This window comes from Helianthus annuus, chromosome 9 (assembly GCF_002127325.2).
Source record: "Helianthus annuus cultivar XRQ/B chromosome 9, HanXRQr2.0-SUNRISE, whole genome shotgun sequence".
In the NCBI taxonomy this organism is placed as follows: domain Eukaryota; kingdom Viridiplantae; phylum Streptophyta; class Magnoliopsida; order Asterales; family Asteraceae; genus Helianthus; species Helianthus annuus.
The window spans coordinates 28,064,513-28,084,535 of record NC_035441.2 but is presented as its reverse complement, the minus strand read 5'-3'; the positions used below and the strand labels follow the sequence as shown (position 1 = coordinate 28,084,535).

Sequence of the window (20,023 nt, the reverse complement as noted above, 5' to 3'; positions counted from 1 at the left end):
ATACAAGTACGTCACTACGAAAAGAATGATGAAAAGGATAATACTATCAAGTAAATATGAGCATCTATGTATATGCGTAACTGTTCGTCTATAATGCCAGTTGAACCGCTTTTTTGTTAAGTTGATCCAACAAATCGAGTTAAACTAAAATGTCCAACATGTGCTAAAATATTTTTCTTACACAGCCTTGATACTAACTCCAAGGCAATGAGCTTTGTGTAGATGATTAGATAGAGTTTAACCAATCAAACACACATGACAATAACCAATTAAGGTGTAAAGACGAACATGTGTTGACTGCTGACGTCATTGTATTATTATGAAAGTATCCTTTGAGCACGTATGACCATAATATCAGTTTTGTACACCGTTCTAGCTAGATCCACTTTTCGAATCGTTGGTTCTTCACTAATGCATTTTGAATTATAGATCCTCTTTTGAAAATCAACCTTATAGAGGAGTTAATTACACGAACAAATCATATGAAATATTATTGTTTTGATTTTGAATTATGGAAATTGCATGTACAATCCTTAACGCAGAGCCGGCCCAATGGGTATATGAAGGGCCAAGCCTAGGGTCACCAAATTTGAAGGGCCACCAAGTTTCTAATAGATCAGGCCCAAATCTCTCATCTGTGAACATTACATATACCTACTAACCCAATTCTAATAGATCAGGCTCAAATCTCTCATGTGAACATTACATAAACCTAATGACCCAATGGCACTAAAAGACGTTTGAAAGCACATGCAGCGGTGGGTGCAGAAGCCAAAGCGGCGATATATCACAGACCTTCTCTGTAGTGCCGTTTAGTTTTGCTCAGTTTTGCGATTTTATGGTTGGCGATTTAATCTTGTGGCTCTCACTCAGGTTAGACATTCACATCCTCATTTGTTGAATAGGGAACTAGGGTGTATTTGCCAATTTGAATCTCTTGTTTAGAGATTATGCTTATGTCATTATTTGCTGATTTTAAGTTGTTGAATTAGGGCTAATTTGTTGATTTCAGTTTGTTATTTAGGTCTTTAGGGCTTATTTGATTATTTTAAATTGTTGAATTAGGGCTGATTTTAAGTTGTTGAATTAGGGCTAATTGGTTGAATTAGGGCTAATTACGATAATTCCATCAAACAATTTGACTCGGTTAAAGCTAGAAAAGTAGATTTTATTTAAAGATATACTATAATTATAGAAAGAGTAAACTGCCATTTTGGCCCCTGTGGTTTGGGTAGTTTTGTCATTTTAGTCCAAATCTCAAACTTTTTAATTCTGAGTCCTTGTGGTTTGCATTTTGTTGTCATTTTAGTCCAAATCTCAAAAACTCTCATTTTTTACTGTTCAAACATGCCTTTTTTGTCTTTTTGTGCAGGGGTATATTTGTCCAAATACATTTCATTAAACATTTTCTTAATTAAAAAACTAAAGTAAATAAAATCCTAAAATCCTTTAATAAAATCCCTGGCCTCAAAAGATAAAACCCTAAAATCCTTCTTCAGTCGCACACCCTTTCTCCCTCATCTAATCAGAACCCTCCGGTCGCTGGAGCACCCACCCCCCACCCCCCGGCCGTCGTGCAGAACAACCTCCACCATCTTCAACCTCTAGTAGCCTAACATCATCATTGACCCATTATCTAGCAGAACACCGGTAGAACAACTCGTCGGACCAAAAACCGTGTCGCCGCCGCCGTCGCCGGCGTGGCTCCGCTGTCTCCCCTGCTCCGGTCTCTCTCTCATCGTCGTCACTCTCTTTCTTCGCCGTCACTCTCTCTCTCTCTCTCTCTCTCTCTCTCTCTCTCTCTCTCTCTCTCTCTCTCTCTCTCTCTCTCTCTCTCTCTCTCTCTCTCTCTCTCTCTCTCTCCGTTTCTTCGTCGTGCCACCACCAGAGAGGGTGGTGGTGGTCGGTCTGTACACTGATCAAAGGGAGGGGTGGTTTAGGGGGTTTAGATGTGTGGTGAGGTACCAGAGAATGAGAGAGGGTGTGTAATGGAGGGTATTTATTTTGGGGTTTTTTAATTAAGAAAATGTTTTAATGAAATGTACTTGGACAAATATACCCCTGCACAAAAAAAAGAGAAAAAAGGCATGTTGGAACAGTAAAAAATGAGAGTTTTTGAGATTTGGACTAAAATGACAACAAAATGCAAACCACAGGGACCCAGATTTAAAAAGTTTGAAATTTGGACTAAAATGGCAAAACTGCCCAAACCACAGAGACCAAAATTTGTTTACTCTTATAGAAAACAAATGACTTTCAAAAAAAAAATTAACTCTACGAATTATAAACTTTTTAGTTTATAATTGTTGGTCCCAAGCCCGGATAAAGGAGTAGGGTTTTGTTACTAAATATGTTGAAAACGATAATTTTGCAAAAGGGCCACCACTTCGTAGTTCGATTAGGGCCTCCAAAAACGTAAGAACCGCACTGCTTAACGTAGACTAAAAAATAACATGTTTGGTTCTTCACATTTTCTAATGCTAAAGATTTAATTAGTTTCTTGCAAAAAGCTATTGTCGTCAAACTGTTTTGAAATCCAAACCAACTAATGGTATAATGTTTGCCTCTTCGGGGTTTCTTCCGAAGGGGTGCGGGTTCGAATCCCACTCAGAGGTAAAAGCCTGGGGACTGGACCTTAGGGGGGGGGGGGTGGAATCAAACTCGGGATGTGGGTGAGTTCCATAGAGGGATGTACCGCTGAGCCATTTAAATAAAAAACTAATAGTATAATGTTTGCCCCACACAAAAATATATGGATTTAACTTCTTGTGGTTGCGACAGCAAAGTTATATAATTTAAGAGTAATAAAGTTCTTAAAAATTGTTGTAAAACGATCAAACAAATAGTAAAAGCGTGGGCACACATGCGGGTTAGCCTCAGGGGTTCGTTGCCGTGCAGTAACACCGTCACCACCCTAGCGAGTTGGCTTGGCGCCTTGTTGCTCCGGGTAGTCTTTGCTGCACACGAAACAGCCTCTGATGTTTGGAGATTTTAAGGTTTGAGGAGGTGGGTGTGATTGGTGGGGTGGAGTAAAGGATGGTTCTATCGTACTTGTGGGTAGGCGTCGCCAGTGTTTTGTCTCATCTAGGATACTTAGGTATAGAATTGACATGGTAACGTAGAATTGGACAGGCTAGGGTGCCCCTTCCACCCTAAGACCATGTGTAGTGGTTTGGATGAATAATGCCCCACCCTTGGGTGTTGTCCGTCACGTGGCATTCTTGTCAGCAAAGAGGGGTTTTGAAGAAATTGGCGTAGTGGGATAATGCCCCATCCTTGGGTGTTGTTCGACACGTGTCACTTCCATAATTTTTTCTTATTTTTAAAACAAATAATATTCTAGTAATTAAATAATAAATTACATAAATAATAAAACAAATACACATAATATTTTAAAACTAATATTTTTTTTAATTCTCATCTTCACTTTCGCCATTCCCATCATCTTCGTCTTATTCGTGATCTGATTCTTGCTCTCTCTCGTTTGGAATATAACGGACCGACCACGCGTGTTCGACCAAATCAAGCACTAACTCACTATGCGTCGCTTCAGACCGCAATTCATGTGCGTTCTTCACTCTTTCTTCTATTGTTTCTTGTGGATACTTCTGAACGTCTTCCGGTACATAGTTCTGTCATATTGCTTTTCCTTTGTCTTCCAAAATCATATTTTGCATTATTATACAAGCGTACATAGCATCTCTCATTTTTTTGTTTGCTCCATTCACGACAAGGATTTCTCAAATAATGCCACCGTTGTTGAAGAAAAAAGCATCTCTCAATATCCTTCCGCGAATACTCTTGAAACTTTTTAAAGTGAGCTCTTTTTTCATTGTACGGGTCCCTGAAAGTCTTCACGGCAATTGAATACTTAGGATAAATTCCATTGCATAATAGTATCCATACGAGTAGTAGTTCCCGTTTGCATAAAAAGATGCATTGGCAGCTCAACCAAATATGTAGTCTTCTACCAATGGATACCTAAAGGTTCTGTGAGGCAACCGCTTGAAGAATAACAGTTGGTCCGTCCTGATCACCTCGTGTGTGTTGACTTGTCATGCGGTCGGGCAATTATACCACTACCCATTACGACAATCCAAGCTTCCGATCATGCTCGGTAAACCATGGAGATCAGCATGGACCTCGTAAATTTTTTGAAGGTCGGACCAAGCGGGCTTTCTCAGATAATGGGGATCGTAAAACTCTATAACACCTTTTAAAAAATATAACGTTAACCTAAGTTAAAAAAATATGAATGCATGTATCTAATAAATAAAAAAATAGTATGTACCTTTACAAAAATGCTCCAAGGTATCTCGTGTTGTTTTCTCGGCCATTTTTAAATATTCGTCGTTGATGTCCGTCGTGTGTACGTACCCAAGGACCCGTAGAGTTGAAGTACACTTTTGAATACCTGTGAATCCAAGTGTCCCTTTCGCATCAGCTTTTTGATTAAAATAATCATACGTGTTTTCCAAGTATTCAACGATGCGTAAAAATAAACGTTTACTCATCCGGAAACGACCCCTAAAACTTCGGGGTTTGGGTAAGTAGGCGCTTCAGTGAAGTAATCTATAAACAACCGGTCGTTTGCCGCTTGTCGGTCTCCTTGAATATATTCTGTTGATAAAATCCACGTTGAGGCTCGCTACAATGTTTCATATAACGAGCCGCTAGTTCGCACGCACTCGTAGCCGCCTTTTGCTCGACCTCCTTATCGGTCGAATCACCCTCATCCGCTAAGAAATTTTTGTAGTAATAATTTGCAAATGACGACGAGGAAGTGGGGAATCCATTTTTTATAAAATGGGTGAAGGTTGTATAAAATTTTAATGTTTGAAGTTGTGGGTGAAAGAGTATTTTGGTTGTGGTTTGGATAAAATGGATAAGGGTGTGAGAGTATTTATATAAAAAGGTTAACTTAAAAAAATAAAAGAAACTAGCCGTTAATTATTACCATTGGCAACGGTAATTGGCCACTTCAATTTCGATCCGGCGTTGAAAATACAACGCTTCAAACAAATTTTGCAAAAAAAAGCCCACAGGGGCGGCTTGGGGGCGTGCTCCGGCGTTTTTGTCCAAAAAACACCCAAAATTAAACGAGTACGGATGTTCTAAGCATACTTTATTACAATTCAAGACTAAAAGGATAATATCAGTGGCCGATCTTGCCCGTTGAACGTGCCAAGACCGAAAGACACGGGCGCTAAAAAAGGCCCGGGCAAGCCCAGGCCAAACATAGTATATATAAAAAATTTCGATCGAAATACGAAAAATTAGCACTACGGCTGAAAAACATTCTCAGGCCGTGGCCCTGCCACAGCCTTATTAAGAACCGCCCTTGGATAATATGATGTTAATCACCATACCATCCGCGTAATTTACTCCTTTTTGTATAATTTAAATTTACATAAAATGCACCAAACAAACACTACGGGGCTGTTTGGTAGCCTCTTAATGACCATTTAGATGCTACCTCTTAATGGTTTAAAACCTCTGAATGAATAAGAGGTAACCTCAAGTCTGAATGGTTAAGAGGTAACCTCTGAATGGTAAATCATCACATGTCACATTCTTCTACCTTCTCATTGGTAAAATTCTTAATGGTTCCATTAAGAGGTAGCCTCTTAATAACCATTCAGAGGCTACCAAACGACCTCTACGTTAAAATATATTTTCCTAGTAAATTCTTACATTTTCACGAAACTTTACATTATGTGCTCTGTACGTGGCTCCAATGATCATTTACTAGTTACTTCGTACGTGGCACCCCACCTCTCATCTAGCCATCCTCAAAACGACTCTATTCCTTGCCGTTTCATTCGGCCCCTAGAAATATCCCCTCAAACCAATCAAAAAATAATATATATTTTTTAAAAAAGAAAATTCAAATATCTTTCGTTTAAATACATGGCTCGAGTAGAGATAGGTTTGCCAATTTAGCAACCGAAATTCAATCTTTAAAAATTCCCTCTCATCTTCTTTTGTATTTTCCTATTTGAAACCCTAATTTCTTCACTGTAAATCAACACAATGAAATGGATCAGGAGGAGCTGGCTCAAGCTCAAGAATTTTAAGGCTTTAGTTTAAGGCCTTCAGCTTAAAAAAATATATATATATATGTATGATATTTGGGTTGGGCTGAACTTATTTTTACACATACAAAATATATATATAAATATAAAAAAAATAAGTTAACTTCCAACAATAAAACTTTTAGTTTATTTTACCGGTCCCAAACCCAGGTAAAAAAGGGTTTTTTCTCAAATAGTGTTTTTATTTGAAAAAAGGCCTCGAGTTTTTTAATTTACTTTAGACCACCAAAATGGTTGAGCCGGCCATGAAATAGATTACACGATTACTTCATTTTTTAATTTGCTTTAGACTACCAAAATGGTTGAGCCGGCCCAGAAATAAATTACCCGATTACATTGTTTTTTATGTATATCTATCGCAATTCACAATGAACTACAACACATATTATATGAATAAGAAAACAAGTATCGTAATGCGATGTGTCGCTCCCACAATATCACGCGAAGATCTTGATAGTTTATATAAAATGCACCAACAAACACTACGTTAAAATATATTTTCCTATTAAATTCTCACACTACGTTAAAATATATTTTCCTAGTAAATTCTTGCATTTTTTCACGAAACTTTAAATCACATCGTTAAATGTGCTTTATACGTGGCACCACACACTCATCTAGCCATCCTCAAAACGACTCTAATCCTTGTCGTTTCTATCGACCCTATAAACATCCCCTCAACCCAATCAAAATAATATATATATATTTTTTAAGATAACTTTTTTTTTTTTTTCAAAAATACTAACTTTTCAAAAAAATAAAAAATCCAAATATCCATTTATCGTTTCCTTTAAATACATGGCTCGAGTAGAGATAGGTTTGCCAATTTAGCAACCGAATTTCAGTCTTTAAAAATTCCCTCCATCTTCTTCTTCCTTATTTCAAAACCCTAATTTCTTCTCTGTAAATCAATGGCGAATAGAAGACCAGTGCTCCGATCTCACTCACCTTCTGGAAGATTCCACACCTCTCCCTCATCAAACTCCTTCGCTTCTTCAACCTCTTCATTCTCATCATCCACTTCCTTTTTCAACCGATCTGCATCTCCCACACGTGTCAACCTCTACGGATCATCATCACCATCACCGTCCGTACGATTCTCTTCTAACCGTTCGATCTCCGTAACTCCGACGAACAACTCTTCACCGGCGAAGAAGCCGTTACAGGCTCCGAAACGGATGTGTATGTGCTCGCCTACTTCTCATCCAGGTTCCTTTAGATGCAGTTTGCATAAGAACGTTAATAATGTCCACAACAATACGGCGTCGTATCCGAATAACCGGCTTAACGCGCGGCGGTCAGCGATGACGAACTCGCTCGTGAGAATCGGTACTGTTGAAGGCGGTGATCTGGTGAAGAGAGCTTTAGCAGCGTTGATTCGACCGTCGTCGCATCAACAGCGGCGGCGTACGGCGTTTCAGCCGAGGCCGAGTCGGTTATCCGTTATGAGTAAAGCTGATTAGTCTTCAGATGACGTCAGATTCCGGCTATGACTCAGCGGTTGATGAGATCGTACGGACGGTTGTTATAATTCCGGTAACTGATTGAAAACCTGATCTGGATGAATACGGTGGCGGTGAATCAGATTCCGGCGACGATGAGATCGGACGGTTAATAGAATTCCGGTTGCCGAATGATAACCTGATCTGGATGATGTTAGATTGTTCTCTCTGTGTGTATATAGCTATAGATAACGATATATAAATTTTCATGATCAGTTGCCGCCATTAATGGCCGACGTAAAAGCTTCAAATTTCTAAAAAAAAAAAAAAAACTAAAAAACTAAATTTAAGAATTCGATAATCATATTTCATATCCAGATCTAAGTAAATCCAGTATTTAATTGTTCAAATTTATCATCATCTTCGGTCAATTATGATTGAATTCAAATATTCTTCAGTTCAGTCTCGTAACTGGTTTGAGTGGAGGTTTAACGGTTTCCGTTAGTTTGTTTGTTTTCCGTCGGTTTGTTATTGATGGCGTAACGTACTGCCGTTATCGTGTTAAAGGATAACGTTATTTTTTATTTATTTTTTTCTGTTTTGAATTTAATATATGTCTGTTGGTACTGATATATTTGATTTGTCTTTGTTCTACAGGTTATCTTATCTTCTGGACCAAGTGACCGTCATGGAGTTATTGAACAACTTTGCCTAAGCATTTTGGGAGGATTTGATGGACGATGAATTTATGAGAATTGTTTAAAATATTAAAATTAAGTAAATACATGTGAAATTATGAACTCTGGTACTTTCTTAAAAACTATTCTATACTAACTAAGAGAAATCTTTAACACGAAAAACATGTATTGATCAAGATATGCAGGTAAAATACCATTATTTTGAAATTTGGTTTTAAAATTCACCTATTATTACTTTGGGAGTTATATCCGGCTAAGAAAAGCTTCACTAGCGTTTGGTCGAACATTCTCAAAGAATGTCATAGATTAGATATGCATGGTTCGTTTTTTTAATTAGTTAATCAAGTGTTCAGTGACGAATGGGAGATCGGTGAGGTTTTAGGTCGATACATGGACGGTCAAGGGGAGATTGATGGATGCTTTTCCATCTTTTTTAAGTTGGAAGAGAGAAAGATGTGTATGGTTTCTGACATTTTAACTTGGGAGGATATGATTACCTTGGTTAATTGGTCGTGGAAGAAGGATCCGGAGTCGGAGATCGAGTTAAAGGAATTGGACGAGTTGATGGAGGTGATTCGTCATGTCTCGCTAATCAAGTGTGTAGATGATTGGAGATGGAATGGGGATGTAAACGGGTGCTTTTCAGTTGATGCGATTAGAAGGTGGTTATCCGGAAAAAATGTGGATGATTGAGATGTAGTGTTCGAGTGGTGTAAATGGTTATCCGATAAATGCAATATCTTTATGTGGAGAGCTTTGTTGGATCACCTTCCTACCAAGTTGGCGCTAAGGAGAAGGAATATTCATGAGGATAATGCATTATGTGTTCTTTGTGAAGATGGTGAGGAGTCGGTGGATCATCTCTTTTACTGGGTGTGGTATCTTTACGGGGGTGTGTGTGGTATCTTTATGGGGGTGTGGGAAGGCATATTAAGGTGGTGTGGTCTACCCAATTTTTTTGCTTCTAGCTTAAAGGATGTGGTGGAGATACATAATATGGATGGTTTGTCTAATCTTCGGAAGGAGATTGTGAGAGGGGCGGTCATTGCGTGTTGTTGGAGGATTTGGAAAGCTAGAAATGAGCAAAAATTTAAAACAAACAATGCAAAGTGGTAGAGATTGTAGCGGATGTAAAGGCGCTTACTTTTTTATGGTTTAGTAATAGGCACAATAATAACGATAAGGATTGGAAGTCGTGGACGTGGTGTAATTTGTTTTTGATGTAATGTTGTAGACGGTCCCTTCTCTCCGTCTTAAAGATTAAGTGGTTTTCACGTATGATATGGTTTAATAAAGTTCACTTTTCCAAAAAAAATTACTAGATATTTCTTGAATTTACTCTTAAAATTCATATATTCTCTAATATATGTTATTATTAAATTTAACTCTTTTTAAATCTAATTTTGACATCCATGTAATATTTAATTTTCAAAACTAGTGTTATTAAGTCAACTGCTTCTAAAATCTACTTTTAATTGTGAAACTGGTGTTTTTTTATACTTTTATAGTTTTACCTCTTAAATTTCATCATTTATACTTAAAACCCTTAACTTTCTAAAAACTTTGTAATCAAGTTTTACGTGTTTATTTTTTATTTACGTGTGTGTATAAATTCAAGTTGATTTACGTTTCTACGTAAATTTTTCCCGAAATGAGTTGATTCAAATGTAATAAGTTTTCGCGCTTATTTTTATGTTTGTTTTCAGTTGTCAATGAGTTGATGTAAATTTTTTCGGAACACCACAGCAATACGCGGGGCAATATACTAGTTGTTTACATTTTAAAAAAACTTACATATCTCATTTTCATCTCTACCTTTATCTTACTCCAAAATAATTATTTTATTATTTTTCTCCTTTTTATACACTCGGAATACATTATAGAGGCTTGGATTTGATCCTCTAAATCTTGAGGTTTATTTTTATTTTATTTAAATCATTCTCTGTTAGAGCATTCACATTAGAAGCCATCTATATAATAGAGAAAATAATAGTGAAAACAATTAAAATATCATCACATTGAAATCTTAATAATAGAGAAAAACATATAGAAAGTAAAGTACATTTCTATGTTTAGAGGTTTATATTCAAACCTTTATATTTCTATTGTAAGTGTGTATGAAGATAAAGATTAATAAAATAATTGTTTATGAGTAAGAAATAGTTTTTTTTATAGGTGACCTTAACAACAGACGGTTAATTCACACCCGCAAGACGCAGGCCCGCCACCACTCATTACCAGGACTATGTTGTCTTAACCAGGCTCACGCCTGGTCGAGGAGCGTTACGCTGTCCCCGAGAAAATTTCCAGCCTCCTGCCACATGGCAGGAGTTGCACCCTCCACAAGAGCCGACCCTCTGGAGTAAATGCACTGTAGTAGAAAACTCAGGTGAGATCAAGAGTCGCACCTGAGTCCTTCCCTATCATTTTCAGTGCATCAGGTCTGGAATCATTTGCTAGTAAGAAATAAATAGAGATAGAGAGTTGGATGTGAAATATTTAAAAAAAAAAAGTAACAAAATTTTGAAAAATGTGTATTTTTATATAAATAGAGATAAAGGCTTTCACGCTCTTAAAGAGTGGGATCTACTGATGGTTTTTATGCTTTCTTTAAATAATCTATACTATATAATAAAAGAAACCTGTTTTGAGACACTTGTCATTCTCTCATTTAATTGATTAAAATTATTAATAATACTAATAATAATAATAATATTTAATCTAATCTAATACAAATAATAATAATATTTAATCTAATCAAATACAAATTCTTATCATTAATTCAATAACCTATTGTTAAACAAAAATTTTAGTTTATTTAAAAAAAAGACCGTAAAAATTTGATTAAGAAAAAAAGAATTATAATGGGTTAATTATCATAAACAAATTCTTTGGCTTTTAAAACTCAATTCGTGCCTTTGAATTTCAAAATGATCTAATAATTCTAAATTGAATTATACATCTTCTATTTTTGTATAAAAAAATTGATGTATATCTTTATTTCTACTGATAGAGTTAAAAATTTAGATATTATTAATTATTAATCAATATCTATCTATACTATATAATAAAAAAAAACTGTTTTGGGACACTTGTCATTCTCTCATTTAATTGATTAAAATAATAGGTTTAGAATAAAATACAAAGATTCAAAAAATAAGTAGTCGTCCAAAGAGTATCAAATATACTCTGATTGACCTCATTCAACCGACATTAAAGCCGTCTTATCGAACTCTACGACATTAATTAATATGTACGGGTTGATGAGTTACATTTATATTAACTCATTTATGTCAATATGGTATGTAAATGTCTCTGTCTTTGTTTTGCATTTACAGGAAATATCTATACTATATAGTTTAAATTGTTCAACCCGTGTAACACACGGGGAACTAACCTAGTTTTGTATACTTCAAAGAAAAAGAGTATATAAAGAGTGAGATGTGAATGCTCCTACTTTTTTATAATAAATTTAAATGATATGTTAAAAATTAAAATAGGTCATTCTATTTCCCTTTTAACTTAAAAAGAAAAAGGGTTGGTACTTTGGTTTTAAATTTATACATTATAAATTATCAACATATTGATGTATAGAGTTGTTGTATTCTATGCTTTGGAAAGATTTTCAAAAAAGAATTGATATAATTACACTTTTAACCTAAAATTATTTTGTTTTTTACTTTTAACATCAAAACTTTTTATCTTTGTCACTTTAACCTAAGAACTTTTTTACTTTCAACTTTGGTACGCTATACTTTTCATATTTCGCAAAAAAAAATCGGTTTATGTTTTGTTCTAAATTTTGCGAGTTAATACGACACAACGTTCATGTGTGGTTCAACATTTTTACGTTTTGTTTTACATTTCGTTCTAAATTTTGCGAGTGAACATTACGCAACGTGCGTGTGTGGTTCAACTTTTTTATGGTCGTCTATTTTTTCCCGTTTGATAGGTTTATCGTGACACACGGGTCCTAAATCGACTTAGTTATTATTTTCTATGTTTTATGTTTCGGTCTAATTTCTCCGTATTAACACGTTGGAGGTCGCTAGCGGTGTTGTGACCCTGGTGTTATTTGTTATGGTTTTACGCCCCAACCGCAACGTAAGGGGCTTAATACTAGTTTTGTTTCATTATTAACAAGGGGCATTATAAAATATTTATTATTGGTACAATAATTGGATCACATATATTATTTTACTTATATAAATAACGTATAATATCAAAGACCTTACTTACGGAATATTAGAAAAGTTTGACTAAATTAAAAATGTTATCTTACGATTATTTATATAGCTTTTAATTAATGTACGAATAATCGGTAAATGAGTTATTGAGTTTGTATTCAAAATAAATGTTGTTTAAAAACAAACTTCACAGTGATAAAGATGAATTTATAAAAAAAAAAAATTATGTTTTAAAAAGTTATATATATAAAACGAACACGCTTACGGAATGGGTTATAAATATCAAACTAAACTTGCAATAAATCAATAATACAACTGTTCAAATATCTAGAACTTGGTGAATTTCTTTTTATTTTTATTTGAGTTAATTGCCAAAATCACCCCTGAGGTTTGGGCACATTTGCCATTTTCGTCCAAAATGACACTTTTGTACCATTTTGCCCCCCACGTTTGTAACTTTTTGCCATTTTCATCCAAACAACTAACTTAGTTTATTTTTTCTATTAAGTTAAAGGATATTTGGATGAAAATGACAAATATAAACCACAGGGACGAAAATGGCAAATATGCTCAAACTCTTTTTAATTTCTTTTATTTAGTTAATTTTGTCACATATATAATAAAAAAGAATATACATGCAATTTTTATACGAAAAAAATAGGCAAATTGGAAATAAATAATCTCACTCACTGTTATTGGCCAATAATAATCCTAACTCATTTAATCACCAATAATAATCCGAACTATTCACTTTTGTTTGTAAAATACTCTCACGTTAAAAAAACACTAACTAGGTTAAAATATTGCTGATGTGGCTTAACATGTGTGGACTGACGTGGCTGGTTAACATCTTACCTATGTATAAAATGATTATCAGCCTCATTTGCACACACAATCTACTGAATTTGCCCAATTTGTAGAATTAGGGTTTTGAAGGAGAGTGCGATTTTGGCAATTAACTCTTTTTATTTTTTAACGGCAACTTGGAGTATTACTTTTGATAGTGTGATACAATTGTACGTATTTTGTTGATTTAATTAGTGTGAACAAGCGATAATAGATAAGTTTATAAAGATATATATTATGATTTTATAAAAAGTTCTATATATAGAAGACACATGTATGTGTGTTTAGTAACGTGTTTAATACAAAACATGGTTTCAAAAACGGTATAAAATGAGGTTTTAAGAATTGGATTGAAAAGGAGGATTAAGTAGGTCGGTTACCTTCACGTCAGTTTTATATCGGGGCATGAGAAATAAAGCGGTTACATAACCGTCTTATGTGTTAATTTGAAACATCATGTATATATGTGTTATGTGGTATCGCGGTCCTCAGTGTATATCAATCAACGTTATCGATCAACCATGGCACAAAAAAGAATGACATGCTTGGTGACTCTCGTCGCTGTCACACCCCAACCGATGGCGAAAACATCGGAGTGAGACGAAAACATGATTGCTCAAAACATCATAACTTGCTAATTGTGACAATAATTAAATTAACTTGAATTTTCATTTCATTCTAATGGAAATACATTGTTTGACAATGGAAAATACATCTTGTTCATAACATAATCAAATGACAAGGAAATACAAAACATAAATTAATAAATGCATTTCTAGGTCGTCTTAAGTATATTTCTTCAAAAGACATCACCAATTTTCTTTAACAGTATTAAAATACAATCAACAAAAGTTGGTGAGTATACAAATTTGAATACGTAACATAATTGTGTCTAAAAGTTGCCTCAATTCCAGCAATTAGCTTTTCGGTTTATGACACAACAAAATCTTATTGAAGTTGTTTAGGTAAGATGTAGGCATTACTTTTTCGTTGGCTTTGTTGTTTGTGTTTCGTTTATTGATGAAAGGTTAGACATGTTGACATTATAAAATGATACTGTTTTTTTATTTTATTTTTCAGGTCATCATTATAAATTTTTAGTATTGTTTATTAACATATATTAATTTTATAAACGCATCTATGTTTAAATTATTTTCATAGAAACGGGATCAGGAGAAAACGGCAAAAAGTGTGAGAACGGTGAGAACGCATCCTGGCCGAACAGGTGGCGTGGGGCATGATTAGGGTCCGAGTGGTTTTTTTGTCTTTTTAGTATTCTTCTCCTTTCACGATTTTCGCGTTTGAAATGCTTCTTTATTTTTTGCGTGCAAGATAAATTTGGCGTTATGTAGATTTATTAATTATTTGGCGTTTTACTGTTTTTTCTCATATTTTTCTCGTTGAATTAATTCTTTTTGTGTCAAATAGTTAATTTTTTGGCGTTAAGGCTTTTTACATGTCATTTTTGGCGATTTGTATCTTTTTGTTAATAATTTATTACCATAGATTAATATTTTATAAAACTACAATAACACGAAAATCAAAATAAACTAATAGTCTTCCGTGGGTGGGATTACATCAGATATGTACCCATCGCTTTGTTCATCACTTTCTTCAGATTCTTTATCATCAAATTTCATTTTTGCGTATAACGCCATTAGCTCGTCTCTTCTTTGCTGCAGCCTATTCTTGAATATCTCTGCATCCTTGGATTTTGGATCGTTTGAAGGTGTTAAATCATAGAGTTGTTCAACGATAGATAGCAACCCCGTCTTCAACATTTCTTCCATTGGCCTTGAATATTGCACCCCGTTTTTATAAGCCACTTCAAGTGTTCTTTCTTTCTCATGCAATACCCAACTACTAAGTTTTGGTATATGAGTATCTTCAATATCATCATCATCATCTTCATCATCTTCTGCTAGAGACTTTCTCTCCAGTCTTTTTATTACAGTTCTCGTTCTTTCACAATCGTAGTCTCTTGGAACCCCAAGGGCCAGGATATCCTTCTGAATATTTTCATTCATTCCCATCATGGCTTTTATTGTTCTTTACTTTACCCTTCTTCTGTCAGAGAACTTTATGATGAATCGTTTATCTTTCTTTTCAAACCTCAATGCAATAATCTTAGCCATTTTTTAAATTTTTTGGCGTTTTGGAGAATATGTGGCGTTTTAGTATTTTTGGCGTGTTTGAGCTTGGGTTCTCATGGTCTTCTTTTATATTGACTCCCCCCCCCGCGCGTATGTCAGGTAATTATGGCGTTTTGAAAAAGATAAATAAATTTAATATAATAAATGTTAGTAATTATGTTTTCTGTCGTTTCATTTTACTGTTTTTTGCAGTTTACCGTGTTTTGTTTTCAGACTCAACTGTTTTTATGGTGTAACATATCAAATCTTTTGACGGCTGTAATTATGTCGTTTTGTTTTCCAGTGGTGGTTAGAGAACTATTGGACTTCTTTTGTTGTATATTCTTTGCACATTGTTTCACGCATTTTTTTATAATATTAGTTGTTCAAAATAATTTTATTATAGTTTGGTAGTTTTTGGGGGGCGTTTTTATGGCATTGTGGCGTTTTACACGTATTTGCTAATTTTGCGTTTTATTATATTTTTCATTATAGCATTAATATTATTTTGTTGTTTATTAACTGACATTACAAAACAAACAATAGATAATGAAAATTAAAAAAAACAAAGTAGAAGCAATTTATGATTTTAAATCTTCAGTGTCATCAGTTTCTTTTTTCTTTTGAAACTACAAGAAACGTGACAAATAAATGGCGTTTTGGGGTTGGCGTTGTTTATTTTCTTTGTTCATGTGTTGAAGTGTCTTTGTGGATGTTGGAGACATAGAGCGACCCCCTGTGGGTGGATTTATACTGGTATAGGTCTCTTCTTATCATCTAAAACTTCTTCAGGAATAAAGATGACAGTATGACATATGGGTGTCATCAGTCCCTCTTTTTTCAATTTTGTCCATCTCATGCAGCAAAATCTTTCTACACTCTCGTAACAAATCATTAAATGAAGCTTCATGCAGAACATTACTGAGGATCAAAGAAAAGATGTTTGCTGTCGTTGTATTTTTTGGCGTTTTACATTGAGTTGTAAATTTTTTTAGCAACCACTGTGTGTTTTTTGTGTGATAAACGGAAGGTGGTGAGTCGTTTCTATTTATAGAATTTTTTTGGCGCGTTGTTTAGGCGGGATATTATTTTTATAACAAAAAATGTAATTAACATTTATCCGGATGTAAACTTTGGCGTTATATATAATGGCGTTTTTGTAGCTAGAGAGCTTAAATAAAAACACAGAAAAAAGTACGCAGTGATAAAATTGACGTTTTGTATTTATTTGACGTTTTATTTTTCAATGGCGTTTTATGTGAGGAATGGTTTTTTTACTTTTTTACCCTTAATGATGCGCGGCCATGTAATAAAATTGATGTTATTTACTAAAATGCCACCGCGCCAATCTAGTTCATAGATTGTTTTGATCGGACGATCAATAAGCATTCTCACCGTTCTCACAATTTCTACCGTTTTCTCTAAATCCTGACCCTATTTTCATAAATTTATTTTTAATATATATTATTTTTATACATTGAATTTTTAATATATGTGTAAATAAAATAATAATAGTAAATAATAAAAAATAAGAAATATTAAGTAAATAAATAGAATGACAAGAATACCCGTCATTTAACATCGAATGTTAGGGTGGAGATACAATAGGAAGTTTATTTGGCTAGGAAGGATAGGAAGTGATCTTGACCATCCATCAAGTTAATCAAGGGCTAATATTAAACCAGGAAAATTGAAAGGAGAAAAAGAGGCGCGTGAGTTTGTTCAATGGCATTCTAGTCAATCCAAGCCAATAGTTTCTCTCTCCTCCAATTCCCCACATTTTTTAAACGTTAATAACTCTTTCATATGACATTTTTTTTTATAAAAATTGCACCAAAAAAACGAGCGTTTTTTTTTGTCTTTAAAACGAGTATAATATTGCTATATTTAAAAAAAAAATTAAAACCCAGTTGCGTAAAACGCAATAGAAAAACCACCAGTTACGTAAAACGCAATGAAAAAAAAAACCTAAAAAATGACATTTTTCTAAAACGCAATGCACAAAAAACACAAAGAAATGACTTATTTGTAAAACGCAATGGCCAGAAAACACAGAAATGTTTTATTTGTAAAACGCAATGGCCAGAAAACACATAAAAATGTGTTTTACCTAAAACGCAAAGCACCAAAAACACAAAGAAATGACTTATTTGTAAAACGCAATGGCCAGAATACACTTAAAGTGTCTGTTTTCTAAAACGCAATGGACTGAAAACACATAAAAAGGTGTTTTACCTAAAACACAATGCACCAAAACACAAAGAAATGTCTTATATGTAAAACGCAATGGCCAGAAAACACTTAAAAATGACTCATTCTAAAACGCAATGGACTGAAAACACCTAAAAAATGTGTTTTACCTAAAACGTAATGACTAAAAACACTTAAAAATGTGTTTTTTTTTAAAACGAAATAGCCAGAAACCACATAAAACTCTCTTATTTCTAAAACGCAAGCTCAACCCCAGCCAGGGGCTCTGCCCCTTGGACCCCGCCAGGGGCTGCCGCCCCTGGGACCCCGCTACCGGAGGCTACCGCCCCCGGACCCCCGCAAAGATCGTAAAACGCAATGACTAAATCAAAAACCCAAATCGTGAAAATGAAATTAAAGTGGATCGAAGCCGATTTCTTCATCAATTGACGAAATTTGAATGATAGAAACACTTATCAACGCTCGAATCGAGTGATATCTCCAAAATCACCGGAAAAATGAGATTTTTTTATGAAATTAAACTGGGTTTTCTTAAAAAAAAAAAGCTAAAGAACACGTTGATCGGGTTCTGAATCATTGATTAGTGATGAAAATCGCACTATAATGTAGTAATTATTGAGATAGAAAGTGAAGAAATAGTTGAAGATGGTGGGTTTTGAAAATGGTGGGTTTTTGAATTTACTGGGTTTTGAAAAAGGAAGAAGAAGGAGTTGGATTGACTAAAATACCATTTCTCTTTATTTTAAAATTTGCCACATGTCATAATCTTATGGCTTCATATCCTTTCTAGCAAAAATTAACTTTCTATTTGATCTTTTCCCTTGAATGTTAATGGTGTTAGAGATTTGGATAAATTTAATGGTTCATGTGAGGGAAAAAAATCTTTTGGATGGACCTGACAAAATTGGCCAAACCCACGATTTTGGCAGTTTACTCAGTAATAAAAAAAATCAGTTTTGATTTAAAAAATTCTTTTAAAGGATGATATGATGTTGAATAAAGCTGTTAAAAATATGTTGTTGAAACATGACATTTTTTAAAATTATTTCTCAAAATTATATAAGAGAAGATAAGATGTATGTATGAATATAACTTAGGATGTCTTAGCTAGAGTTGGACGTGACCTAATCTTATTAACATGAAATGATGAAAATGCCAGCTGGATGAAATAAAGTAGGTTTAAAATATTCGATAACTACGATATAAATAAAGATAATCTAGTTAAGCTTTTAATAGTTTAATGTGTAGAAGCAATAATCAAGTGGTATTGATTAAGACGCTAATTTCATTATGACGTCAACCAATTTGTATTAAAAAAAACAAGGAAAAATTAAAAGATTTTGGCCTTTATCTTTATATCACTTTTCAGGCGGTATCCTTTTTAACGAATGTTGACAGACGGTGTCCTTTACTAGGTATTTTGTTGCAAGTTTAGTCATTTACACCAAACCCAGTTAAAAAACCCTATTAATTGTTGGATGTAAAGTACTAAACTTGCAACAAAATACCTAGGTAAAGGACTAAATTTGCAACAAAATACCTAGTAAAGGACACCGCCTGTCAACATTCGTTAAAAGGACACCGCCTGAAAAGTGGTATAAAGATAAAGGATAAAACTTGTAATTTTTCCAAAAAACAATTCAAAGAAAGAATAATGTTTATATATTATTAATAACGTATTTATATGTCCTAAGAAAGAATAATGTTTATATATTATTAATAATGTATGTATTTATATGTCGTGAGAAGTTGGTCTAGTAGTTAGTTACTTGGTTTTTTTCCTTGAGGTCTCAAGTTCAATTCAGATGTAAATGACAAAAAATGATAAAAGTCAAGAACTAAAATGGCAGTAAAAATATTATTTAGACTAAAGTTTTATTTTAGGTTAAAACTCAAATACAATGGCAATTTACTCTATATTTAGATAACAAGATAATGTGGTAGCTACACATCTTTATTTTTTAAGCAACACGAAGGAAAGAAGTATCAAGTACCTTATCTACAAGTAGGTTGGTATGCCCTTTAGATAAGATAAAAGAAAATTACATGTATGTCCTTGTCTTATCATCTTTGTGGAATATATGGTTGGTGCTCAAGCATGTGATATGTTGTTATCTATGTACTTTAATTCTAAACACGGTTTAAACACATTGTTCCTATGAATCACTTATGTTATGTTGCCTTTTCTTTTTTCTTTTGAGCTTTATTTGTGTTCATGGCGGAATGAAGGGAGGGGTTTCAAGTAAGAATGATAACAAGATGAGTATTGGTGATTGCATTTTCATATTTACGAGTAAAATTGTGTCTCATACCGGCTTAATAGTCGTTTGACACGTTTCAGGTAATTTGGTTGGGCATCACCTAGTACCATACGCATTACATAGCCGCAACATTTTCAAAGTTGATCTTATA

The 20,023-nt window shown here is 34.1% G+C and overlaps 1 protein-coding gene across 2 annotated transcripts; it reads left to right on the top strand.

The window, feature by feature from the left end:
* Window positions 1–6,900: 6,900 nt before the first annotated feature.
* LOC110877307 lies at window positions 6,901–9,513 on the top strand. Of its 2 annotated transcripts, none has more exons than XM_035977430.1 (2): window positions 6,901–7,750; window positions 8,195–9,513. In XM_035977430.1, the coding sequence occupies exon 1, from the start codon at window positions 7,007–7,009 to the stop codon at window positions 7,556–7,558; it is 552 nt and encodes a 183-aa protein (XP_035833323.1). In that variant the 5' UTR covers window positions 6,901–7,006; the 3' UTR covers window positions 7,559–7,750; window positions 8,195–9,513. The 2 variants fall into 2 exon arrangements, with proteins under 2 accessions (XP_035833323.1, XP_021981146.1); XM_022125454.2 differs by having other exon boundaries at window positions 6,901–7,767.
* The last annotated feature ends 10,510 nt before the right edge of the window (window positions 9,514–20,023 follow it).